Genomic DNA, 26,789 nt, shown 5'->3' with positions numbered 1-26,789 from the left:
CCTTCAAAAGCCTCGCTTGCTGTCTCCCCTTCTTCCGCCTCCTCTCGTCTACTACCTTCTTTGAGAAAAAAAGGGGATACTGGCCAGCCCAGCTCAGCTCTTTCCCTGAAAAGCAGAGAGCTTGCTTAGACGGCTCTTCCCCTCCAACTGCGCTGTTCCCCCACCCCCTCTCTGTTTTGACAGGTGGGTCTCAATGCTGGGCTCCACTGAGCTGTGGGCAATAGGAATTGCCGAGCTCAGCACGAGCCGTGGTGAGGGCGGGATGCTGCGTTGGAAGTTTTTTCCTTGGCTTCCTCTCCTGCGGGGGTTGCAGGGGAGAGACTGGGGTCATCAGAGGTGAAAGGTTGAGGCCCCTGGGCTGGGGGCTAGAGAGGTTTGCCTGCGAAAGGCTGGTCTCTGGAGCTATAGCCTCAGAGGAGGCTTCCCCAAGTCCCTGATCTCTTTAAAGAGTCAGTCTCAGAATTTCTAAAACCCAGAGAGCAAGGGCAGTCCTCTAAATCTGGCCTCTGGGCTGGATTCTGGTTTTTGCATGCTCACCCTGGCCCCACCTTCAGCTCTTCTGCCCCCAAGAGCCAGGAACAAGACACCAGGGTATCCCTCCCAGGGCCTGGGAACCTGAAAGAAGATGGAAAGGAGACCTGGAAAAGTTAAGCAGATCAAGTGTCCCTACCCCGTTTCACTGGACTCGGGGCAAACGCACCCCATAGCTTCTCCACTGGAACCAGTGTGGTCTAGTGGATAAAACACGGGCCTGAGAGCCAGAGACCTGGGTTCTAAGTCCAACTCTGCTGCTTGCCTGCTGTGTGATCAATCAATCAATCAATCAATCGTATTTATTGAGCGCTTACTATGTGCAGAGCACTGTACTAAGCGCTTGGGAAGTACAAATTGGCATCACATAGAGACAGTCCCTACCCGATAGTGGGCTCACAGTCTAAAAGGGGGAGACAGAGAACAGAACCAAACATACCAACAAAATAAAATAAGTAGGATAGAAATGTACAAGTAAAATAAATAAATAAATAAACAGAGTAATAAATATGTACAACCATATATACATATATACAGGTGCTGTGGGGAAGGGAAGGAGGTAAGACGGGGATGGAGAGGGGGACGAGGGGGAGAGGAAAGAAGGGGCTCAGTCTGGGAAGGCCTCCTGGAGGAGGTGAGCTCTTAGTAGGGCCTTGAAGGGAGGAAGAGAGCTAGCTTGGCGGATGGGCAGAGGGAGGGCATTCCAGGCCCGGGGGATGACGTGGGCCGGGGGTCGATGGCGGGACAGGCGAGAGCGAGGTACAGTGAGGAGATTAGTGGTGGAGGAGCGGAGGGTGCGGGCTGGGCAGTAGAAGGAGAGAAGGGAGGTGAGGTAGGAGGGGGCGAGGTGATGGAGAGCCTTGAAGCCCAGGGTGAGGAGTTTCTGCCTGATGCGCAGATTGATCGGTAGCCATTGGAGGTTTTTGAGGAGGGGAGTGATATGTCCAGAGCGTTTCTGGACAAAGATAATCCGGGCAGCAGCATGAAGTATGGATTGAAGTGGAGAGAGACACGAGGATGGGAGATCAGAGAGAAGGCTAGTGCAGTAGTCCAGACGGGATAGGATGAGAGCTTGAATTAGCAGGGTAGCGGTTTGGATGGAGAGGAAAGGGCGGATCTTGGCAATGGTGATGTTGGGCAAGTCACTTGCCTTCTCTGTGTGCCAGTTTCCTCAACTGCAAAATGGATTAAGTGACTTATCCAAGGTCACACAGCAGGCAAGCAGCAGAGCTGGGATTAGAGCCTGGGTCCTCTGGCTCCCAGGCCTGTGCTTTATTCAACAGACCACACTGCTTCATAGCAGAAGCAGCAATGTTCTCCCTCCTACTTAGTCTGTGAGACCCATGTGGCACAAGCAGTGATTAACTTGTATCAACCCCAGTTTATAGAACAGTGCTGGACACATCGTAAGCACTTAACAAATACCACCCCCCAAAAAAGAAAAAAAAAAATGGATCCCCAGGCTAAAGAATCCATCTGGGATCTGGGGACTGAGGGGAAAACCTGTTAAGGTCAAAAGGCCAAGTTTGGTTTAAACTTCCTCTTAGGGTGTTTCCTCAGAACCTGATTATCAAGTAAACCTGCTCGGTCAGGCAGAGTTCCTGGGCCTGATTCAGGACTAGTGACCCCACAGGCATGACATATCCTTGTCTGCAGGACCCTTTCCCCACAAATCTTCTTTAGTGATACAGGAAGTGGCTTTGCTCTGGGCTCTCTCAAGTCAGAAATGGAAAGTTTCTCTCAGGAAATTGTCCCCAAAGCATCTGCTTTTGCCCCTCTAAAGAGGAAGAACACAGCCATGGACAAGGACTAAATATCCAGCTAATTTGCTCCTCTTATACAGCCCAACAGGATATCATTTTGGGGCCCAAAGTGGATTCTGGGGGGCTTGGATGATCAGTCGGAGAAACAGTGTGGCGCAGTGGAAAGAGCACGAGCTTTGGAGTCAGAGGTCATGGGTTCAAATCCCAGCTCTGCCAACTGTCAGCTGTGTGACTTGGGGCAAGTCACTTCACTTCTCTGGGCCTCAGTTCCCTCATCTGTCAAATGGGGATTAAGACTGTGAGCCCCCCTTGGGACAACCTGATCACCTTGTAACCTCCCCAGCGCTTATAACTGTGCTTTGCACTTAGTAAACGCTTAACAAATACCATCATTATTATTATTATTATTATTATTACATGGAGCCACTAAACCAGACAAATCACAACTCTGCAGGTCAGCAGGTTGAAGCTGCTGGGACTCCAGTCCTTGGAGAGAAGCAAAGCGCTCCGGATACTAAGTAGGGGCTGTTAAAGTACTTTTCTTCCCCTCCAGTTCTGGGAAAGGGAGCTCCATGTTTCTTTTGGCCTGATCCTGGCCCGAGGGCCCAGAGCCAGAGGATGCTGAGTAACGGGGGAAGTTGGGCTGGAGGAGGGGTGGCCCATGCATCCAGAAACAGCAGCTGCTGCACCTTCCTACATGGCAGAGGGGGCTGAGGTGGCAGCAGCAATGCATGTTGCCATGTTGGTGCTGGTTGGGGGCCTCCTCTCCCACATCTTCCCCATCACAGGCCATCCCTTGCACAGAGTTCCTGGCATGAAGAAGATGAATAGAGGTAGGAAAGAAGGCTGGGGTGGAGAGTGGAGTCCTTTTCTAGGAGGCAGCTTTTGGACTGTTTCCCCTCCTGTTCTGGCTCCACCCTCGAAGTAGCTGCTTATCCCGAGAGGACAAACATTCTGGCCTCTCGTTCAGAGCTGCGTCGTGTGGTTGAGCAGAAAGCTGGGACCCCAGAGATCTGGGTTCTAGCTACATCTTTCCCAAAGACTGGTGGGGTCACTCCTAGTCAACTATCCATGCCTCAGTTTCTATCTCTGCAATTTAATGATGCCCCCTCCATACTAGAAGACTTTTGGGAGAGATGAACTTTTGAACACAGGATTGTTTCTGTTAGGTAGACCTGGCTGGATGCCAGTGGCTTATGGAGCATGAGATAGGGGAAGGGTGATGTGGAGGTTAGCAGAGGTTTTTGCCCTTGTCCCTAGCATTCCCTCAGAACCAAGGAAGCCAAGACTCCCTGAACAAATAGGAAATTCCAACCCCTTTTGCAATAGTACAGGGCCTCCGTTTCCTTATTTGAGAAATGGGGATTGTGACCTTTGAGTATTTATCTTAAGCAGTGCTGGGGCAAAGATGCCGGGGGGCACTCCACCTCCTCCCACACTCTCCCCATTGACATTCTCCCTCTGGATTCACCATGTAAGCATACAGGGAGCTCTGACTGGAGATTCAAGCTGCCGTTCTATGGGGCGTCAGCCACAGGAAGTGAAGGAGCCGAGAAAATTAGGAGAGCGTGAATGAGGGAGAGGCAAAACGGGTCCCTGAGCTCCTGGCTCACAGTAAGATTCTTTTTTTCTTCAAAATCGGAAGATGGAATTAGTGCCTGGCAGGAAGACTGGGGGTTTGGACAGAGAGTCTGTGAGCTTGCTGTGGGCAGGGAACATCTTTACCAGCCTTGTTATAATGTACGTTCCCCAGTGATTAGTACAGTGCTCTGCACCCAGTAAGCACTCAATAAATATGATTCGGTGAGGGGATGGAGACAAAGTTGGGATTTGGGGGTTTCTTGCCTGAGGAAAGGAGAATTGTAGAGTTTAGCAGTGAGTAGGTATTGAATGGTTGCTCACTTTACTGGTGTGATGACCCGATTTTACTTCAGTGGAAGTGAAAGAGCCATGCTGACGCTCCAACATCGGCGTCTGGGGCTAGGCAATCCCCTGACATGCTCCCACCCCATACTCCTAAAATCCTTCCCTCTCAAATCCTTCCCTCTCTTTCCACCTGCCCCATGACTTTTAATTTTTTCCCTTTTCACTGTGGGTCTTGTGTGGGTCTCCCATCACGTCCTGAATCCACCCCTTTATTCCCACCAGCCCCCTTCAGTCCCACCCCATGCAACACTGCTTTATGAATTTTGAGAAAACTTGTTTCAGTGTCTCAGCAGCCCCTTCCCTGGCTCTGGGGACCCCCATAGCTTTGGGTCAGAATGAGGTGGGGGTTGGCTACCGTCCCCTCCCAGGCTTCCCTCACCCCCTCCCCATCCCAGACCCTGTGGCTGTGTTGTTCTGGGGATTACAGTGAGGGGAGGGACTGACTGCAGGCATTCAATAAATACTTTTATTTACTCAAAAAGCGGTGCTAGTAGGGGCAGAGAAGGGGGGCGGGTAGTGTTGGGGCATTCGATTTGAGGCACGGAGGGTAAGAAGGAGGTGCGGGAGCCACAGGAAAATGGGGGGGGAAATGTTAAAACTGCATTGAGCGGGGGGGATAGAAGGATGCAGGAGAGGCTCGGGCTTGGGTTCCTGGTGGCTAGCCATGGACTTGAGGGAGGGTCCACACATCTACATTATACCAAAGTAAACATTGATTGACCTCTCTACTGGAAACTGAAGTACAGAGAAGTTAAGTGACTTGCCCAAATTCTCCCAGCAGATACGTGGCGGAGCTGAGATTCGAATCCAGGTCCTCTGACCCCCCAGGCCTGTGTATTTTCCACTTGGCCACTCTGCTTCTCAGAGTGCAGAGTTCTCAGCATACTTGGAGTTCAAGCCCCATGTGGGACAGGGACCATGTCCAATCTGATTATCTTGCATCTACCTCTGCGCTTAGTAAAGACTTTATCAGGGAATAAGCAGTTAACAAATGCCACGGTAATTATTAGGTTGGACCATTGACCAGATAGATCCAGAGGCTGTCTGGTGAAAGATGGGACAAGGAGGCTGTTTTGCCGTCTGTGCATCCAACCCTTCTTTGCCCTGCCAGAAGGCGTCCGCTTTCCCTCCTACCTGGCTCGGCCCATCCCCACTGGAAGAAAGGCTAGGAATCCAGCTTCCCTCATACAGTCATCTTTTTATTGCTTCTGGAATAATACATTGCATGATATCATGGATAGATACGAGGGTTACATGGCAGCAGAGGGGAAGAGAAATGCAAACCAGTTGCACGTCCATCTGCCTAACAAGACGCTCAGGGCCCCATCAGAGAACACAGGGGCACATCTCATAAGTTCATTTGGATTTCAGGGGTTAAAACATTAGGAGGTAATTTTTGTTTTCAATTTGGGAAAAAAATTGGTTTTAAATGAACTTGCATTAAATTTTAAAAATTAGATTACCTATTTTAAAAAAAGTTTCCCCAAGAAAACAGCAGGAGAGTATGGCACAAAGACCAGTTACTGGCAGTTGGGGCTACGGAGGAGATGCTGATAGGGATAGGGTGGTAGTATTTGTGCTTCGAAGTCCCTCACGTATGGGAGGCTCTGTGCTGCAGTCTGTCTTTCTCCAGCTTCCTGCTCCCCAGGGCTTCACTCCTCTTAGCTCTGCCTCCTGAGTGGGAAAGGAGGGAAGGAAGAGAGCAGGAAAAGAAGAGAAGAGAGAGGGAACTGCTCCTGGGGGAAGGAGGAAGAGCAAGAATCAAGTGCAGAGCTAAAGGGACCTCTGAGGGGTGGGAGACCCAGGGTCTGACGAGGTGAATTGGAGGATTGAGACTGGGGTAAAGCTCAAAAACACCATGCCCTATTCAAGAGTCAGTTGGTGGCCGGAAGAATGCTCCCTGGAGGGGAATGTGGTAGCTGGAATGGAGTTAATACCTTAAAGTTTGGAGAGTTGCTGACCTTTAACCTTTCATAGCAAAGCTTCCGGCACTGGCTTTGACACTTGCTCAAGGTGAGAGGTCAGGGCCAGCATCGAGGAAGCGGCAGAGGCCAGATGCTCTATTTAGTTGAAATTCTGGCAAGACTCTTCCCTTTAATTGATGGAACCATTCTCGTGGTCCTGCCCTCTGATCTGGGGACTGGTATAGGTGACAGTCATATAAGGAGGGGGAAAAGAATAGTTCCTGCCTCACCAAATATCTCAGGAGGCCAAAGCACACAAGTGGTCAGATGGGCAGTTTCTCCAGGTACAGTAGTCCATATCCAAATCTGCTGAGGAGAGTAGACAAAGCTATTACTTGCGGGACAGCTCTTCGGGGACATTGTTCCCCAGCAAAGACTGGGGAATTCCCTTGGGGATGGAGAGGTCCAGCCTCAATAGAGTTGTAGGGGAAAGAAAGAGGTGGAATGGGAAGCTCCGGTTCAGAGATATCTTTTAAAAGAAACATACACACACGCACACACCCGTGAACATATTCAAACCACCTGGTCTTCAGGGTGACTTGTCTTAGCCCCATGCTAAATGGCCTCAATTCCTTAGCATCCTTACCCAGAGTTTTAAGGACTCAGCTTCCCCTGGTCCATCTGTGCTCCCCCCGGACTGCTCTGTGGGTGGGTGCCTCCCAGGGTGCCTTTCTTTTATCCACCCTGCTGCACAGCTGCTGCCTAAAACAAGCAAGTCCTTGGTAAGGAGCCGGGGGAGCGCAGGGAAGAAAAGCGGGAGAAGGAGAAGAAAGGTCTCATACATTAGACCCAATTCCTGCTTAGCGGGCTTTTCACCAATGGGAGAACTAGAGAAGGAGTGGACTGAACCCTGAGAATGGACTGCTTGCCTCTCCCTAGCTAACTCCCAGCCAGAGAAACCACCTCTCTGCACCCTCAGATTCATCTCTCACTAGCCACTCCCCTAGTCTGCTTGGCTCAGATTTGACTTTTCCGAGTCAAAGCAATCTTCCCCTTGCCAATCAAACTCAGTATTTAGAAGCAAAATTATCTCCCACAAGCTAGGTTTCCCTTCTTGCCTCATCCCTCCTGGCTGGCACCCAGGATGTAGCTGGCAGGAGGCAATAGGCTAGCAGAGGCTCGAAGAAGAGAACAGTACGCTGTTGGCTGTAAGATGGGCCGATATCTCCCTCTTGTGTGGTATCCATGTTCTCGTACTTGCCAGTCACTCTCAGCACGCACCCACGCACTTGCTCCAACCCCCACACCAAGGCCCCACCTCTGACCCGCCCTGTGGGGGAACCCCATGGGACCCCACCTGGTTCAGAACCAATAGAAGGAGCCTTATCAAGGACCACTGCCCTTCACATCTTCGAAGGGAGAAAGAAGGAAGAGGAAGCTGCAGTAGTAGTTCTTTCTCCTGGTCTTCAGAACCAGAGCGGCTGGTTCCTCCCCTGCAATGGTTCAGCGCCTTGATTTCTGGTGGAAGCGACTCAATGTCTTCTCTCCCCCTGCCCCCATTTTGAAGTTGGGTGGGGCAGGGGTGGCTCCAGGGCTTCAAGCAGGAAAGCGAGCGGCAGCTCGGCTCGGGAAGCCGGAAGCTGCGGGATTAGGGTCCACCCCTGGCTGACAGAACACTGTCGGATGCTTCTATAGGGAGGGAGACAGCAGCTCTTGGCTTTGGGATACCAAGGGCAGAGGTTTCTTCTTTTCCGGGGCCACGTCCAGCACCACCCTCCCCCTTTCCCATACTAGCCCCAGGTTTGGCAGCACCCTTGGGCCTAAGCCGCAGACCCTGTTCTCAAGGAGCTCTGGTGTCCAGGCAGCCCGGGGGGCCCTGGCAGGCCCGGAGGGCCTTGTATCCCCGGCTCTCCCTTTGGGCCCGTGAGCCCCTGTGGCCCCGGTGACCCCGTCTTTCCGGTGATCCCCAGCCTCCCCTGGAGGCCTGCGGGCCCTGGAGGGCCGGGAGGTCCATCCGGCCCCTGGGGTCCTACGTCACCCTTGGGACCTGGCTTTCCTTTCAGGCCAGTGAGCCCCGAACTGCCTTTGGCTCCTTTGAAGCCAGAGAAACCTTTCAGTCCAGTGGGCCCCCTCTCTCCCACTGGCCCCATGTCACCAGGCTGACCCTGGGGGCCCTGGGACCCCGGGGGCCCCAAGCTGCCATAGTCTCCTTTTGGCCCCCTGTTCCCAGGAGACCCCTTCACGCCCACATCGCCTTTGAGTCCTTTTGGTCCTGGAAGGCCTGGGACACCTGGAGAAGGGGAGGAAAAAGGGAGAGATGAGTAATAATAACAATAACTGTGGCATTTGTTAAGTGCTTGCCGTGTGCCAAGCATTGTACTGAGCACTGAATAAGCAGATTGGACACAGTCCCTGCCTCACTCGGGCTCACAGTCCTATAGGAAGGAGAACAAGTATTGAATGCCCCATCATACAGAAGAGGAAACTGAGGCCCAGAGAAGATAAGTGACTTGCTCAAGGTTGCTCAAGCTGGAGTTAGAACCCAGGTTCTGCTTCTGCAGCTTGGCTAAGCCATTACATAAAACTGGTTCCTACAGGAGATTTTCCTCTGCGAGCATTCAGGAGTATATTCATGCCCAATTGTACCCATCAGGTCCCCCCCACCTACAATCGACTCTAGACATCCTCAGCAATGAGCTTCAGGGAGGAAGCCCACAAAGGAAGGGAAGCCTGTAGCAGAGGCCTGTGAAGAAATTGAGATGCTTAAAGTTCCTTTTAAGTACAGTTCATGCCACGAAGGATGGGAGAATGGAGAATCACACTGGGATAGGACAGAAGTTACCAAGGGCTGGAATAAGGCTGTAGCCATTGTTGAAAAAGCCTACATGATATTCCTCATCGGTTTAGCTGTTATTCTGGAAAAATGCAAGAATACCTCATCAAGCAACTTTCAAACCTCTCCTCAGAAGCCACCAGTGGCTTCCAGTCTCCTTCCACATCAAGCAAAAATCCTTCTCTCTCTCTCTCTCTCTCTCTCTCTCTCTCACTCTCACTCTCACTCTCACTCTCACTCTCTCCCCCCGCCCCTGCCCCCCGCCAATGTCTGACCCCTCACTCACATTGTGCCCTAGCCTGAATCCCTCCCTGGCAAATCCATCAGAGTAAAGATCTCCAAAAATTCCATCTCCTCCTGAGAACCTTCCCCAATTAATTCTCAGCACCCTAGTTACATCAACCCTTAGCACTTATGCATTTTATTCCACTCCTCAATGCTTGAATACATAGGTATACTTTTCTTTGTACATTTATTTCCTGAGCTATTTCATCCTGATACACTTGTATGACTTCCTATTGTATCTTTGTTCTTCCTCCTACTCTATTTTCAGTCATTTTTGTCGGTCTCCCTCATTACATTATAAGCACCTTGAGGGCAGGGACTGGGTGACTTGTTTTTTTGTGCCTTACAGTGCAGGGCTTTCCGTTCACTAGATGCTAAATAAATGCTATAGATTGATTGATTGATTGAACTGACATGGGTCCCAGGATATGAGTTCTAGACCAATTCTAGTTTGGTCTGTCTCACTTTCCAATTCAGCGCTGGTCTCTTCCAGGTCAGCCCACCCCGCTTTCGGTTCGTTAGTGCCCTGAAGCTGTGGAAGCGGTTATCTCCGGAGGGCTAGATATAGTCACAAGCTCAGTTGGGTTGGTTTTATGTCCAACTGACCTGCTCTGGGAGATTATACCCTGCAGGGCTGAGGCTAGGCAGGGCACTATCCCCACTCCCTCCATCTCCATCAAGGTGGCCATTTGTCTGGCTTTAATATTGGTCAGTCTGGTTACCAGCTGGTCGCTCCCCTGTCTGGATTTGTGGGGGTCAGCAGAGATGGGGTGCCTGGTATGCTTGAGTACTGTTAGTGACCTTTCCAAGCTCCTTTGATCCCAGTCCGTTCTCCTAGCCTCATCCCCTTTCCTGGAACATTTTTAAATGACCAGAACATCTGTAAGGCCTGTTCTTTGTTATGATCTAAACTGGGGATCAGAGCCCAGTGATGCCCCATTGGAGCCAATGAAAACTACAGTCCCAGTTTCCTGCCACCTCCTTCTCGAACCTCCCCACCCGGTCTCCCTCCTCACTGGGATGCTGTCATATATTGACTCACACTGAGATGCCAAAGGCAGAAGCTAAAATCCCCTGTTCTGCCTCTGAGATTAGTGGGTGGGGAGGCAGTGGGATTGGCTGGGGAGAGGCATAGGGAGGGAGAGGTGGAAAGGAGGAGGGGAAATGAGAGAGTCTGACCAGGAGTAAGAGCACAACAACTTTGGAGTTCTTGGTGCCAGGCAAAAAATCAGCTCTGGATTGCTCCTTTTTTCCAAAATAATCACGTCAACTAATGGCAGACAGGAAACCAACACCGTCTTAGGTAGTCCTTCTCTTTGGAACCATCTCCCAGACCGGCAGAATTGCTTATGAACCACAACTCCCCTCCCCCTCCGCACTGTTGAACAGCACACTGGGCCCGGTGACATCATTAAATCACCGAGCTAGCAGAAGAGACCTTGGAGGTCATCTAATCCATCCTCCTGTTTATAGCCAGACATGCATTCAGAAATATCCCAGAAAGAAAGTAGCTTATAACTTCCTTGAAAATCTCCTTTGGTAATACATCTAAATGTCTCCTTTCAAATAGGAAGTTCTTCATAATGTTCAATTTAAACTTATTTTATTCTGTTTGTCTTCAGTGGATGTAGAAAACATCTGCTCACTATCCCTGCTGCCTTTATATTCTTTGTTATTATTTTCCCCTCACTCATCCTTCTATTCAACAAGATAAATAATTCCGACACCTATCACCCTTCCACTTGGATCGTATTTTCTATTCTGTAATTATTTCTGTTGCTCTTCCCTGAGCCCTCTCTAGTTTCTCTCTATTTGTCTTACTCTATTAGAAAAACCTATTTGGAAAAGGGACGTGAAGGAGGAAGAGGTTTTCCCAGCTCTTGCGAGTCAAACTCTTGCCAATAAATTTCCCAGGATTATGTTGCTTTTTAAAAAGAACAGAGCACCAATTCCAAATTATATTCCCTTTGCGGTCCATTGTCACTTCCTTATGCATTCCCGGATAATTTATTTTTGTTTGGAGGAGCCATTTTGGCATTCTTTCTCCACACCATCTGGGGGTGCAAAAATGGCCCCGGTTTCAACTGAATCAGCTATTCTGAGTCAATCTGAATCCCAGCAGGCCCTGGAGCCAGCCCAATCCATGTAGTGACCTATTGCAGCAGCGGCTCCTGCTAATTAATAATAATTATAGTGGTATTTGTTGAGCATTTACTCTGGGCCGAACAAGTGTTGGGATAGACTTCTCTGGGCCTCAGTTACCTCATCTGTAAAATGGGGATGAAGACTGTGAGCCCCACATGGGACAACCTGATCACCCTGTTCCCCCCCCCCAGCGCTTAGAACAGTGCTTAGAACGTAGTAAGCGCTTAACAAATGCTATTATTATTATTATTATTATTATTATTATTATTATTATTATTATTATTCTCCTGAGCAGACAGAGCTTGATGCCACCCATAAACAGGTAGGAGACTGAGCGGGTGGCTGTCACGTGCTGGCAAAGTCAGTTTGTGGGCAAAGGAGGACACACATTCCGGTTCTCTCCCTCTCGCACGGCTTTGGTCCTATAGCACCTGCGTACACCAAAAGGAAGAGGAGGTTCAGAGAAGTGAAAAAGCAGGATTAGAGTGGAGCTAGCAAGAACACTCCTGCAAAAAGGTATGCTCCTTTGGGAAATAGGATGGAGGAGGTAGAGGCTGGCCTAGTAAGTGTTGGGTGAAGCACAGCCAGCTGGTGATCCCAAGCAGCCAAGATTTGCAAGGAGTGAGTCACAAATGATGAGCACTGTCAACTTGCTGAGGACCAGAAGTAGAAGGGGTTTAAAGCATATCTACCTCTCAGTGAATACAAGCCCACTTAGATGGCACTAGTCACAACTGGTTATATTAATATATATATTTGAACTAAAATAGGTATTCAAAAACTATTTTTCTCTAATATTTTCTTGGTGTCCTCTGAAATAGTTTTTCAAAATCTTATAAACCAGACCACAGGGAAATAAAGCAACTGAGACTGAAAGGTAAGTTGCTTAAAACATAACCTTAGCAAAAACATCCTCATTTTAAACAGATTAAGAGAAGGGGATTGATTGACAACCAGCAATAAAATAAGAGACTTAAACATATGCCTCAGAGCAGCAATAAAATAAAAGACTTAAACATATGCCTCAGAGCAACCGCCACTTTGACCGTTCATTGTTCTTGACTGGATAGTGTCCATTCATTGACGACCCAATTTATTTTTAATGACTTGCTTGCTCTCTGCATCCACACATCTCAAACAAAGGCTTGCTGCTGCCAGCTCTCCCTGGTCCATCTTGGAAGGCAAATGAAAAATGCCCCAAGCTAGACCATAGCGGCCTAGATTTCCTGGTGAATGGAGGAGAGAGACAGAGAGATTTTCCTCTTATTGGAAAATCTCAAACCTCCGCTCCTTCAAAGCCCTCCTAAAAAATCACCTTCTCCAATAGCCTTTCCATGATCAATTCCTTCACCTTCCCATCAGCCATCATCATCAGTGATATTTCTTGAGTGTTTACTATGTCATATATTTATCTGTTTATTCACGTCTCATTTCTATCGTATCTCTCTGAACAACAGTATCTCTATAGATATACATATAGATGCATCTATCTATCTACATATGTGTATCTGTAGATCTATCACTTGCAAAATCCTTGAGGGCCACCTCAGTGAACATGGCTCTTATTTCTTTTGTATTTTCCCCAAACCTCTAGTTTGGAGCTCTGTACGCAGTAAGTGCTCAACAAGTACTGTTGGCTGGAAAACCTTTTGGGCTTCTACTGTATGGTCAACAATCCAAAGACACCGCCTTGCTCAATTGTGTGACTTCGGGAGAGAAGGCCCCCGCCACGTGGCTCCCAGGTAGTCAACTGCCATCATTCTAAGTACCTCTTCTGCCTCCTTCTTAGACTGGGAGCCCCATGTGGGGTGAGGCCCAGCCGATTAGCTTGTATCTACGCCAGTGCTTAGAACAGTGCTTGAACTCATAGTAAGCACTTAACAAATATTATTATTACCTTCTGGGACTTCTCTGTGCCCCTTCAGTAGAAAGGCAGGGATGGACAGGAGAGAGAGTGGTGAAGATACTTGGGCTGCCATCACAGGTCTCTGGAGCGACCATCCCATGCTCCCTCTCCCTGGAAAATTTTTGACTCTCTCTCCCGAGTTAGACTGTAAGCTTCTTGAGGTCAGGAATCATGTTTACTAAATCTGTTGCACTCTCCCAAGTGCTTAGTACAGTCCTCTGCACCGATTAGCCCTCAAGATTTTTTGATTGTACTCTCCCAAGTGCCTACTACAGTGCTCTGCACACAGTAAGTGCTCAATAAATACCACAGATGATGATGATTGATTGCTTGATTTAGCTTACACCAATCTGGGAGTGAAGATCTCCACCTCAGAAATAGCCATTAATGTCCCTGGCCGAGTCAGAAGCTGGCAAGCCATTTCCAATAGAATACTGATCCCTTCAGAGATGGGAGGTAAAGTCTTTGATTGCTCTTTTTGCCAGAGAAGAGCTTCAATTCATTCCTAAGGCAGATTCTGGCCCAGCTCCCTCAGCTCTCTGGGGAGGACCAATTCTCTCTCTGAAACTGGGTGGGAAGGTCCCACCAGCCTGCTCCCTGGAGGGGCTGCAGGATTATGTCTGTTTATTGTTATATTGTACTCTGCCAAGCGCTTAGTACAGTGCTCTGCTCTTAGTACAGTGTTCTCAGTAAGTACTCAATAAATACGATTGACTGACTGACCGAGTGACTGACTGCAGCAACTCGCTGCCCAGGGAATAGCAACCCTCTCTCCATCAGGCAACCTCAAGTGGAGCTGGAGGAAGAGGTGGCTTTATGGGGGTGAGTGGTCAAGGGAAATCCTGGAGAAGTAACATTTACTTGGTTTTCTTCAGGGCAGAGTTTCCATGAGGAAAATCCCCAAGAAACAGTTTTCCTAGAAGGCCATGCACCTTCCCTCCCCAAGAACACCTCTCTTGCTGCCACCTCAGTCAAATTTCACCCCTTCCCAGAGATACCAGAGAAAGATATCTTCTCCTTGGGCATCCAGAGATTCCTGTTGAGGGCAGAGGAGAGAGCACTCCTTTTGCCAACTGCCCAGTTTTACATCTGACCAAATGGGAGGAAAAACATTTCTCAGTTGCAGGTAGCCTATGGACAGTCCCTTCTGCACAAAAAAAATATTATTTGCACACGCTACGATGATGATGGTATTTGCTAAGTGCTTACTTTGTGCCAAGCACTGTTCTAATCCATCAATCAATCGTATTTATTGAGCGCTTACTGTGTGCAGAGCACTGTACTAAGTGCTTGGAAAGTACAGCGCTGTCTAAGTGCTGTCTGTCACACTGTTGCCAGCTCACTAGCTCATTGCTTTCTGTGTCTCTGCAGGAACACAACTGGCAGGGAAGAGAGAGTGCCAGTGGCACTGCACAAACTACTAATACTGCGATCAATTTCTTTTGCAGATTTTTGGTCCTGAAGTCTCAGGACCGAGCCCCATCATTGTTCCTGACAGGAAACATTATCATCATCATCATCATTGTCATCGACAGCAAATGGCTGCCACTTCTAAACTGGGGCCACCCGAGTAAGTATTTTCAGGGCAGGGGTGAAATAAAACCCGGGTCAGTCCAGGAGAAATATATTCCTTTCTGTGGATGGCAGACAGTCCTTCTGACAGGGCTTGGAATGACCTGGTCCGTGAGGAGGAAGCCTGTGGGTTTGATTGAGCTAGTAGGAGGAGGGTGGGGAGGAAGATGGGGACAGAGTGGAGCCAACATGCCTAGCCCAAGCTGTCTTTTGAGGGGGAAGTCCCCTCCTACCAAGGGTCCTTTGGGCACAGAAACCTCAATCACAGGGCGCTTCTAAATTATACACTATTGAATGGAATTGGCACCAAGCATATCAAGAGAGAGGGGCAGCAGAGGAAGGGAAGTAGGCAAGCTTAGCATCCACTTGCTCTCGACATTCTGCATGCAGTTCTGGGAGAAAGACAGTGGAAGGCAGGAGAATTGCCTGGGGGCGGGGTTGACTGGCTAAATTCTTAGTAAAATCGACAAACTATGAATAGCACAAGCGGCAGTGGGGTTTAGCGAGCCTCTGGCACCAGGAGGGAAATGAGGGACAGAAACACCACATGAGGATTGGGGAGACTCTTAATTACATAGGAAAGGCCCAAGAGTCAGTGGTTATAATTAAGCAATTACGGGCCATTAAGGCTGATCTCAACTGGCTCTGAATCCTGAGAAATGGGTGGTCGGCTGCTTTCCAAGAGCTGAATTGTGGGAGTGAGCTTGTGGTTGGGGCAGTTCAGGCTGAGATACTGATCTCGTCATCTTCTAGCACCAAGACCCCCAGCCTGCTCCAGACCTATTTGTGGGGCACCAGAGCCCGTCTTTCAGGGGTGGAGGTGGTAAAGGGGGAGAGGACCAACGAAGAATCGAGTTGCGTTTCGGTATTCCGGTTTGTGTCTCTTTAGTGGAACAACTGTAGGCAAATACAGTTCTGATTCTAGTTAGCCCCACTTCCATGGAGCTAATCTTCCATCCCAAAAAAGGCTGTTCTGAAATAATTAACATTTCAACTTCCGTTTTCTTGTCTATGTTAGGTGCAGTGCCTACCTTTTTTTCTCTTGGTTGTTGCACAACTTTGCTTTTATGAGCGTATATTTCCATTCCTTTTTTTCTAGCTCTATGGTGCATCCTGTCACCACCTTTTGAAATTTCTCCCTCGTACCTGCTTCCAGTACGGTGTCACCTATGTGGAATCGTGTTTGACCTCTTCTTCCATTTTCCCCCTTTAATTCCACATTTTTTAGGATATTGTCTCTGCACTTTATGGACAGAAGGGGGTTTCCTATTTGACTCCTTTTCCGTCTGGCAGGTCCCCACACCTCTTCATCCAGTTGAGCCACTCCTTGGGTGGTGTCACACAGTCCTGGGATTGCTTTCTGTCATTCTCACGCTTTCTCTCTGTTTTCTAGCACCTTCCTTCTTTCTCATCTAGACCCACTTTCCAAAACAGCCTTTAGAGCTAGGGGGGTTTCTTGTCCTCTTCTGGCCCTGACCCTCCTCTGTTGCTTTGTGTGACTTCAGGTCCAAGATCCTCTGCGGAGGAATTGATTATAGTGCTTGTGGCTTGCCCTTTTGCACGCCATTCACACTCTTCCTTGTCCCTCCAGGTCACCCCCACATTAGCCAGCTACGGGTAGAACCAGAACCAGAATCATCTGCATATTCTCTCCCAGCACTTAGTGTAGTGCTCTGCATACAGTAAGCACTGAATACTACCAAAACCCAGGGCTCCTGATTCCCAGAGCAGCAGTGCTGTTTCCACTGGACCAACAACAGGGTTAGTCTCACTTTACTTATTCCCAGGAGTGGATTATGAACTGAAAAATTTTTCATTTTCTGTATTATCTCCCTTTATTTTCTGTGTAAATGTTTTACTAGTCCTCATTTCTAATTGCATTTTCCTTTGCTTGCTGACCCCAGTATGATCCAGCTGCCCGGTTTTGAAGCCCATCCCTTTTTCATTAAATCTCGTTAATCCTTGTAGGGGATTATTAGCCTGCCCTCAGGACCATGGGGCCAGTGAGGACTTTGAAGCCAATAGAATAGTAGGGGGCCTTCTAGCCTGGCTCTTCCCATCCACCGTCTCTGGCTTTGTGGTTTCCTGCCTGTAGCAACTCTTCTGCCAGCCCAGCTTCCCACCAGGGCCGGAGGAAGTGAGGAGTGATTTGGATGATGATGATGGCATTTATTAAGCGCTTACTTTGTGCAAAGCACTGTTCTAAGCGCTGGGGAGGTTACAAGGTGATCAGGTTGTCCCATGGGGGGCTCACAGTTTAAATCCCCATTTTCCAGATGAGGGAACTGAGGCCCAGAGTATCAATCAATCAATCAATCGTATTTATTGAGCGCTTACTGTGTGCAGAACACTGTACTAAGCGCTTGGGAAGTACAAGTTGGCAACACGGAGAGACGGTCCCTACCCAACAGTGGGCTCACAGTCCAGAAGGGGGAGACAGACAGCAAAACAAAACATATTAACAAAATAAAATAAATAGAATAGATATGTACAAGTAAAATAAATAAATAGAGTAATAAATACATACAAACATATATACATATATGCAGGTGCTGTGGAGAAGGGAAGGAGGTAAGGTGGGGGGGTGGAGAGGGAGAGGAAGGGGAGAGGGACCAAGAAAATAGGTGGAAGGCGGATCTTAAAAATGCACTAAATTGTTCTCCGTTTTTAAGAATACGTCGCCCCGTTTTGAGATCTCGTTGCTCTGCTACACTGAAGGATATAGAGTGCTATGCCTTTTCTTCCTTTGACGGCCAGTCCCTAGAGGGTCAGGTAATAATAATATAATATAAGTGACTTGCCCAAAGTCACACAGCTGACAACCCAGTCAGTCAGTCAAACGTACTTATCGAGCGCTTTCTGTGTGAAGAGCACTGTACTGAGCACTTGGGAGAGTACAGTATAACAATAAGCAGGCACATTCCCTCCCCACAGTGAGCTTATAGTCTAGAGGGGGAGACAGACATTACTATAAATAAATTACTATAAATAAATCAATAAATCACAGATATTTAGGTTGGTCTGGGTGCCCAAAGCAACAGAGTTTCTCCCAGGAGCACGGCAGCACCTGTCCACAGGCTCTGGCCGAGGTGGGGGGCTTTCATTCCTGCTGGCCACCCACCCTCCTGACCCCAGGGCAACGCTACCCCTGGTGGGAAGCCCAGCCCGAGCCGGGCACGCTGTGCTCAGAGGGTGCCGCGCCTCAGTGGGGGCAAAGAGCTTTGCCCCCCAGCCAACCCTCTCACCTCTCAGGATGGAGACGTTGCGGAGGGTCTCCCCGTGCCGGATGTCCACCGCCTTCATCTCCTCCACGATCATGGACAGGTTCCGGACGTCGAAGTCCAGCCGGGCGCTGAGCAGGCTGAAGCGCTCCCTGAGCAGGTCCGTGGTGCCCAGCATGAGGGAGACTGACTTGTTGAGGTAGTAGAGCTCCTCGGCGTGTGTGTGGAAGCCCAGGGTGCAGGAAAGCCGGACGTCGTCCAGGTACTTGAGCATGCTGTGCACGTGATTGTCCGTGGCGTTGATGTTGGTGAAGATGGTCCCGATCTCGATCTCGTGGGAGGCCATGCGGCCCTCCAGCGTCTCGAACCGCTCCGCGGTCCGGTTCCGCGCGTAGCGGGCGTGGTACTGCAGGTCGTGCATGTTCTCCTCGTGGTCATCCAGGAAGGAGGAGATGTTGTCCAGCTGCAGCTGCAAGCCCATCACCTGCAGCACCAGGTCGTGCATGTTCTCCGAGTTCTGGCTTATGCGCTGCGAGGCCGCCCCCAGGTTCATCTGGATGCTCTTGACCACCTCCCCGGTCTTGGCCGAGGTGGTCCGCAGGCTGCCGAAGAGCCGGGTGTAGTTCTGCCACTCGGCGACGATCTTCTGGAGGGTCAGCGTCTCCTCATCCGTCTTCCGCTGGACGGCTTGGACCCACTCTGAGGTCTGCCCGATGGTGAAGTTGATCTGCTGCACCGCGGCCTTGACGTCGTAACGCTCCTGGCTCAGGCTCTTTAGGGACGCGTCGAGCCCGGCTGTGGCGCCTTGCCAGCCCTGGATCTGAGCCCGGAAGAGTCCGAGGGTCTGGTTGACCTGGCGGATGGAGAAGGAGCAGCTGTCCGCCTTGCTGGCGATCTGGCTGCCGGAGGAGGAGAGCACCTGGTGGGTCTGGGTGGTCCGATCGAGCAGGATTTCCTGGACCAGAAGCATCTTTTGGATCTCTTCCAGCTCTTCCTGCAGCTTGCTGATCTCCTGTCCCAGCTGCCCAGTGTCCCGACAGAAAGAACAGTTGCTCAGGGACCTCTGATCTGCACAGGGGAAAGGAGACAAGTCCCTTAGCAGTCCAAAGCAGTGGGGCTCAGGGGTAGGAATGGGTTCAGAAAATGGCTGCAAATTCTAAGGTACTTCTCCAAACCCTGATCCACGATATCTCGGATCCATGTGGAAACAGAATAACCGCTCCACCATGGGAAGTGTGTGTGTGTGTGTGTGTGTGTGTGTGAGAAGTGTGTGCTTATGAGAAGCAGTGTGGCTTAGTGGAAAGAGCCCGGGCTTGAGGGTCAGAGGTCGTAGGTTCGAATCCTGGCTCCGCCACTTGTCAGCTGTGTGACTTTGGGCAAGTCACTTAACTTCTCTGGGCCTCAGTTCCCTCATCTGTAAAATGGGGATTAAGATTGTGAGCCCCGCGTGGGGCAAACTGTCAACCTTGTATCTCTCCTAGTGCTTAGAACAGTGCTTGGCACCTAGTAAGCGCTTAACAAATACCATCATTATTATTATTATTATTATGGGAAAATACCTGGTCTCATTTACTATAGTACAGCTGTTTCTTTCTCCACTCTGTTTTGTCAGGGAGAGGCTTGAAGTTCAGCTGTCAGCCCCGCTTACCTTTTCAGCCACCATCTTGCTCACAGCCTCACCCTCAGTAGCCTTACCTTTGAATGCTGAGTGTATTATTTGTGCTCTCTCTTCTCTCTCTCTCTCTCTTTCTCTCTCTCTCTCTCTCACACACACACACACTGCAAATTCTTTTTTCCTTTCTCCTCTCTCCATCTTACTCCTTATTTTCTCTCTCTGCACTCTTCTTCAGGTCCTGAGCTCTCCTCTGATGCTCTGTCTGTCTCTTGGCCTTGTGTGCATGTGCATTTGTGTCTGTGTCCACCCCTCCAGTGCAGCTGGAAATTTCTGCCTCCATGTTTTTGTGTAAGATGTTCCTGAGAAGCAGCGTGGCCTAGTGGATAGAGTCCGGGCTTGGGAGTCAGAAGGACCTGGGTTCTAATCCTGGCTCTGCCAGTTGTCTGCTGTGTGACCTTGGGCATGTCACTTCACTTCTGTGTGCCTAAGTTGCCTCATCTGTAAAATGGGGATTAAGACTGTGAGCCCTATATGGGACGGGGACTGTGTCCAACACGATTTGCTCGTATCCACTCCAGCACTTAGTACAGTGCCTGGCACATAGTAAGCACTTAACAAATACCACAATTATTATTATTATTATTACCTATATATGTGTTCCCTGTATTTGAGTGCTCCAGGACTTATGTGGAGGGAACTGCTTATGTGTATAGGTAGGTGTTCGTTTGTCTGAATTCATCATCAAATATAGCATATTTCTAATGCTGACTGTCTGCAGAGCACTGTGGTAGGCTCTCAGGGAATAAACAGTAGAAGTAAAGGACACGGTTCCTGCCCTTGAGGCTTTTGCTGTCTAATGAGGATGTATGTATGTGCATGAAGAGTGGCTGGAGAAAGGTTGAAGGGTGTGAATCTGCACATGTATGTGTATGCCCAAGATCACACAACAGACAAGTGGTGGAGCCAGGGTTAGAACTCAGGTCCTCGGATTCCCAGGACTGTGTTCGTTCCACTAGGCCTCACTGCTTCCAGATGGTGAGTATGTGGGGGTATGGAAGAAGACGTGGTACTTGTTTGTGTAGAGAGTGTGTGTTCACAGGGAATGTAGGGTAGAGGAGAGGGAATGTTTGAGAGGAGGTAGGTGGAGAAAGGCTCATAGGACCATGTTTGTGGTGGCAGGGGGGAGAGGAATGTGAATTTCCCAGTTTGTCTCTCTTGTAATAGGCACCATTTACTGGGGATCACAGATTCTGGGCCGAGCGGTCTGGTGGGCTCATGGCTTCTGCTGCAGTGTAATAATAATAATAATAACAATAATAATAATAATAATAATAATAATAATAATGACATTTATTAAGTGCTTACTATGTGCAAAGCGCTGTTCTAAGCGTTGGGGAGGTATCAAGGTGATCAGGTTGTCCCACGGGGGGCTCACAGTCTTCATCCCCATTTTGCAGATGAGGTAACTGAGGCCCAGAGAAGTAAAGCGACTTGCCCAAAGTCACGCAGCTGACAGTTGGCGGAGCTGGGTTTTGAACCCATGCCCTCTGACTCCAAAGCCCGTGCTCTTTCCACTGAGCCACGCTGCTTCTCTCAGGGCTTCCAGGTATAGCAGCTATGGACTGGGCCCAGGAGAAAAAGGTGAATAGCAAGAGGTGGCCAAGAGTCCCCTGGAGGTAGGGGATGGGTCACGTTAGCCAAACACTTCCTCCCTCTTGCCCCTTTTTCCAGGCACTTCCAGCAGTATTTGGCGAACAGCTCTACAGCCCGGCTTGGCCCAGAGGCACATACCCTGCAGGGCGAGCATCTCCCAGACCAAGGTACTAGTTCTCTTGTACTCTACGTCAGATCAAGGCAGCCAGTCAGGACCAAGTGGCAGCATCAAGTAGCAACACTGGGTATCTATCTCAGAGGGCCGGCGGGGAGCTCTCCCACTGCGTGCAGCATCCGTGTCTTGTCCATTTGTCTTGACCACACAATCCCCGAGCAACCCCTGGGACACTCACCCAGCTCCTGGAGGTTTTCCTGCACAGAAACAATCTTCTTCTCATAATAAGACTGGGTTGTATTGATGTCTTCTGAGATAGAGTCAACTTTCTTAAAAACTGAAAAGGAGACACAGAGCAAGGGATTAGGTGGTTAGGTTAGGTCAGCTCAAATGGAATAAGTTCAAGAGGACTGCTTCTGCTGGACTTGATTCCTTTGATCTCACACCAACCAAAACGGTCCCCAGGTTTTCAGTGCCCCTTCGGCTGGCCAGTTGAGCTGAAGCTTTTCTTTTGGCAGCTGGGGACTAGGGGTCCCTCCTAGTTTGTGGCCTATAAAATGTGATATTAGCCTCATTTCCCTCTGCTTTATAGGGAAGGGTTTGGGGGGAGTGGCTAGAATAGGTGCTACAGAAGACAGGACTCCTCAGTTCTGTTCCTAACTCCATTACTCACTGTCTGGTCGCTAACTTGTTAAACCAGGTGACATCTCCAGGCTCAATAGACTTATTTCCTGAGAAGAGGGATGATTTCTTCCACCTTCCAGAGACCGGGAGAGGCTCTTTGATTCTTAGTCAAAAAAATTAAAGTTACCAAATATAACGCTCATGCCAAGAACTGGTTAAAAGGCTGATAATTGATTTCATCCTGGTTCGCTAATGTCCCTGTCTATTAAGGGAATGCAAAGCATAGTACTGTGAAGATGTACTGTGATGATCTCATTTATTCTCAGGTTGTCGCTATGAGGCAGAGGCAGCATAAGGAGTATCATCCCCATTATACAGTGGAGAAATAGACACCAAGGGGTAGTACGATATGATTTGCCCCAAGTCATCCATGAAGCTATTTTTCTTCCAGGACATGAATTTAGCTGGTGTTTGTGGAAGCTGCATAAACTCTTTCAGGCTATGAATGTCCCTAAATTACAACTGGAGAGTAATGTGTCTGATGTGGTTGTATGGCAACTACACAGTGTTTGACATATAGTAAGCATTCTTAACGATACCATCAATCAATCAGTGGTATTTTTTGATTTCTTACTGAGTGCAGAGCACTGTAATAAGTTCTTGGGGGAATACAATGCAAATACTATAAATAGTAGTAATAGTAGTAGTAGTAGTAGTAGTTTAGACCCTAAAAGGAAGTGGCTGAATGGCCAGGTTGGCACGGAGCAAGCATTTTTAATTTCCTGTGTAAAAATATTTTCTGGTGGAAAATTTCATCTGGGTCCTGAATATGAACTGGAAACTTTAAGGACCAGCATTGGCAGGAGCCTTCATGATCATATAGGACTGTCAATCAATCAATCAATGACATTTAGTGAGCACTTACTGTGTGCAGAGCACTGTACTAAGAGCTTGGGAAAGCCCAATACAACTGAGTTGGTAAACACAATCCCTGCCCTCGAGGACCTTACAGTCTAGACTAGTGCCTTTAATGATAATTATAGTATTTATTAAGTGCTTACTATATGCACTGTGGCAGCAGTGAGGTTAGACGTGGTCTTTGCCCCACATGGGGACACAGTTTAAAGGGTAGGATGATCAGGTTTTTTGCCCCCATTTTGCAAATGAGGAAACTGAGGCACAGAAAGTTTAAGCGACCTGCCCAGCCAGTGGAAGTACTTAGATTAGACCATGTCCCAGTCCACTGCTCTTTCTATTAGATCATGCTGCCTTTGAAGCTCTTAAGATAGCAATCCCTAGTGACTCCCTGAAGCTAGTTCCGGGAGTTCACCTCTCCCATCCCTTGTCCAGTGGGATGGAAGTCCTTGGGGCAGTCCCTGAGTCTAGGCAGTTAACAAGGAGGGAAGAGGAGAAGAGAGCAACACAGAGTCATCAGTACTCCTGGGCAGTAGCTATCAATCAGACAGTCTCCAGGACCAATCTGGAGACACTCCTGAGGATGCAGAATTAATAACAAAAGTCCTGGTCTGGGTAATCTTCATCGTGCTCTTCAGTCTCTCCAAAAACTTCAAGAAAGAAACCCTCCTATTCCTGGCTGACTCACAAGCCAGTTTTCAGGAGGACTGTAGAAATCCTGGCAGATCTGTGGAAATCCAGGCACGGTAGTGCTCTTTCTAAAAGGTCTTGATGCTTCCCCAGTTCTTCACTGTAGGAAGGAATGGCCCAGAAATCCCTGGACTGGGGGAAAGTCTCCACTCACCTAGGGAGGCCAGTAGTGCCACAGCAACGATGAGCAGAGCCAAGAAGAGGTAGAGCACCCTCACCGACGTCTGCAGGGAAAGGTTCCTCCGGCAACGGCTGCAGCTCGGCCCAGCCCGGCCTGCAGGGAAGGAAGGAGAAACAGTGCTCGCCCAGCTCAATGTGTATCACCTGGGCCTCCTCTGCTCCTGGCCCTGTTAGCCCCAAGGTCACCTCAGATCTGCTCAGAGAGTGGAAAGAAAACTCTCCCCCCAACTTTCTGACTCAGACCGTCACTGTCCTGGAACGTCTTAGTGGGTTCTAAGCGGGACATTCTCTTCCCCAACCCCTCCCACCACTTTATTCTGTATTGTGGCATTCGTTTGGAGAAATCCTGCCCGATGCTCAGACCAGCTTTGCAGTTAGAGTCCTAAAACCTACAAGTGTTCTTTAGCCTGACAAAATGCCCACTCTCCCACCAAAGCCTCAGTCCTCCCCATGCTGGCTGTGGGCCTCTCTCTGGCCTTTCTCACCTCTCCAGTCTGCTGAATTCCCAAGCAGCCCTGGAAAGTAGTAGTCAACTGTCCTGACCTAATGCAGTTAAACGCCTCTGCGGCTTGTTTCTTCACTCCTCTGGGCAGGTTTTCCACCTGCCATAAAGAAGGGACCAGGTGCCTCTCTATTTTGGCTTTCCTAAAGCAGTGGCCCAGTCTGGATAGTCCAGCCAGGCTCAGGGAGGCCCTTACCATTCTGTCTGTTTGGGAATGATGGCATTTCCTCTTCCTCTCCTGGAAGTTCCTCTTCTGCAAGACACAAGGCGTCCGCATCGCCTCCGCCCGACCTCACTGTGATGGAGTCGTTGGCCGTCAGGACTCCACAGCTCAAGCTGCTGACCCCACTACCCACGCTCGCAGGCCCACCCCCTCCTCCGCTACTTCACCCCCTCCAGTCTCAGCCCCCGCAGTCCCTTCTCTCTGAGAGCTGACGTTTCCATGTTCCAGTCCAAATACGACCATTGTATAGTTGGAGGAGTGAGGAGGACCCAGGAGGCCCAAGCTGGTGTCTGAGCTGGGTGGCCTGTGGTTTTAAGGGGCTGGATGTTTCAAGACATCTAAGAAGGAGATGTACACTTCTTCAGATCTATTGATTCTAACAGCCGGTTTGTTTTCAACAAAAAGGCACGGTCTCCCAGGAGCCTCGCTATCTGTCCACCTCTCTCATGTTTCAGCCTCCGACCTAAAGAAGGGGTGGGGTCATAGGAAATTCAGCTTTTCTTTTGTTCTAATGAAAGATCACATCCTTCCCTGGACTACTTGGGCCTATCCGAATGGTGATTAACTTGGTTTCACCCCATTCACTCACTCATTCCTCACTCTTGAATGAGGCAATCACTAATAGCAGATCTTGCTTCCCAGTGGGGAGGAAGAGAGAGAAAGAGTATCTCCAGGCTGCTTTGAGCCTTCCTATAAGAGCCCCTTTGGTATCTATAAATCATATATTATAAATTATTTATATTAATGTCTATCTCCCCCTCTAGGCTGTAAGCTTGTTGTGGTCAGGAAACATGTCTAGCAACTCTTTTGCATTGCAGTCTCCCAGGCGCTTAGTACAGTGCTCTGCACACAGTAAGTGCTCAGTAAATACCGTTAATGTTGGTGATGATGATGATGATATAGAAGGTACCTACCAAATCATCTATTGACTTTGGCCTTCAACAGGGGAGCCCTTAATTAGAGCCATGAACACTGCTTGCAGTAAGAAAGCACTCAATGGAAAGCGTTGGTGATGATGAGGAAGAGAAAAAGGAGGATGAGGAGCAGGGAGAAGCAGAGGGGCCTAGTAGAAAGAGAACAGGACTGGGAGTCAAGAGACGTGTACACTAAATCCAGTTCTGCCACTTTTTAAAAAAATAGTATTGTTGAGCACTTACGATGTGCCAAGTACTGTACTAAGTACAGGAGGTTAGAAACAAATTAACCGGATGGGTCACAGTCCCTGTTTCACATCGGGCTCCCCGTCAAAGTAGGAGGGAGAATGGATTTTGAATCCCCATTTTACAGCTGAGGAAACTGAGGCGCAGAGAAGTTAAGTGACTTGCCTAAAGTCACACAGCAGGCAACTGGCAGAGCTGGGATTAGAATCCAGGTCCTCTGACTCCCAGGCCTGTGTTCTAGCCACTAAGCCACGCTGCTTTCACTTGTCTGTTGGGCAAGTTGCTTAACTTCTCTGTGCCTTAGTTTCTTTGTAAAATGGGTATGAAATACCTCTTCTCCTTTCCCCTTAGGTTGAGAGTCCCATATGGGGAGGTACTGTGTCTGATCCGATTGTATTATATCTACCCCAGTGCTTCGTACAGTGTAAGCACATAGTAAGCACTAACAAATACCATTATTATTATTGTAATTGTTATTATCGCTAATAATAATGACAATAATAAGTGACTTGCCCAAGGGCACACAGCAACAAGTGGTAGAGCTGGGAGTAGGAGTCAGTGTTCTGATTCCTAGGCCTGTGCTCTTTCCAGACAAGGGGGATGAAAAGGATGATGAAGAAGAGGAGCAGCATGGCTCAGTAGGAAAGAGCCCGGGCTTTGGAGTCAGAGGTCATGGGTTCAAATTCCGGCTCTGCCAATTGTCAGCTGGGTGACTTTGGGCAAGTCACTTCACTTCTCTGGGCCTCAGTTACCTCATCTGTAAAATGGGGACTGAGACTGGAGCCCCATGAGGGACAACCTGATAATCTTGTAGCCTCCCCAGCGCTTAGAACAGTGCTTTACACATAGTAAGCGCTTAATAAATGCCATTAAAAAAAAAATAGGAGGAAAACAGAGGACTTTACTAATCAGTGAGCCAGCCAGCTAGTCAAGAACAAAATTGAGCCACTTCTTTGAGTGAGCACAGTGTCCTGGGTTGTTCCTGGCCTGCAGCTTTGGGTCCCAGTGGCTCTCTCACTGCTCCCA

At 49.0% G+C, this 26,789-nt stretch overlaps 1 protein-coding gene across 1 annotated transcript in view; it reads right to left on the bottom strand.

The window, feature by feature from the left end:
- Nucleotides 1-5,400: 5,400 nt before the first annotated feature.
- The window catches only part of SCARA3 (scavenger receptor class A member 3), a 35,753-nt gene continuing 14,364 nt past the window's right edge, over nt 5,401-26,789 (bottom strand). Inside the window, exons 2-6 of the mRNA XM_038751382.1 lie at nt 24,577-24,675; nt 23,853-23,972; nt 21,708-21,806; nt 18,111-19,154; nt 5,401-8,414 (exon numbers count right to left, since the gene is read on the bottom strand). Of these exons, the coding sequence (XP_038607310.1) occupies nt 7,945-8,414; nt 18,111-19,154; nt 21,708-21,806; nt 23,853-23,972; nt 24,577-24,675 (1,832 nt within the window). The 3' untranslated portion in view covers nt 5,401-7,944. The remainder of the gene's footprint in view (nt 8,415-18,110; nt 19,155-21,707; nt 21,807-23,852; nt 23,973-24,576; nt 24,676-26,789) is intronic.

Source organism: Tachyglossus aculeatus, chromosome 9, assembly GCF_015852505.1.
Source record: "Tachyglossus aculeatus isolate mTacAcu1 chromosome 9, mTacAcu1.pri, whole genome shotgun sequence".
NCBI lineage: Eukaryota > Metazoa > Chordata > Mammalia > Monotremata > Tachyglossidae > Tachyglossus > Tachyglossus aculeatus.
The sequence above is the reverse complement of the archived record's forward strand: the minus strand, read 5'-3'. Positions and strand labels throughout refer to the sequence as shown.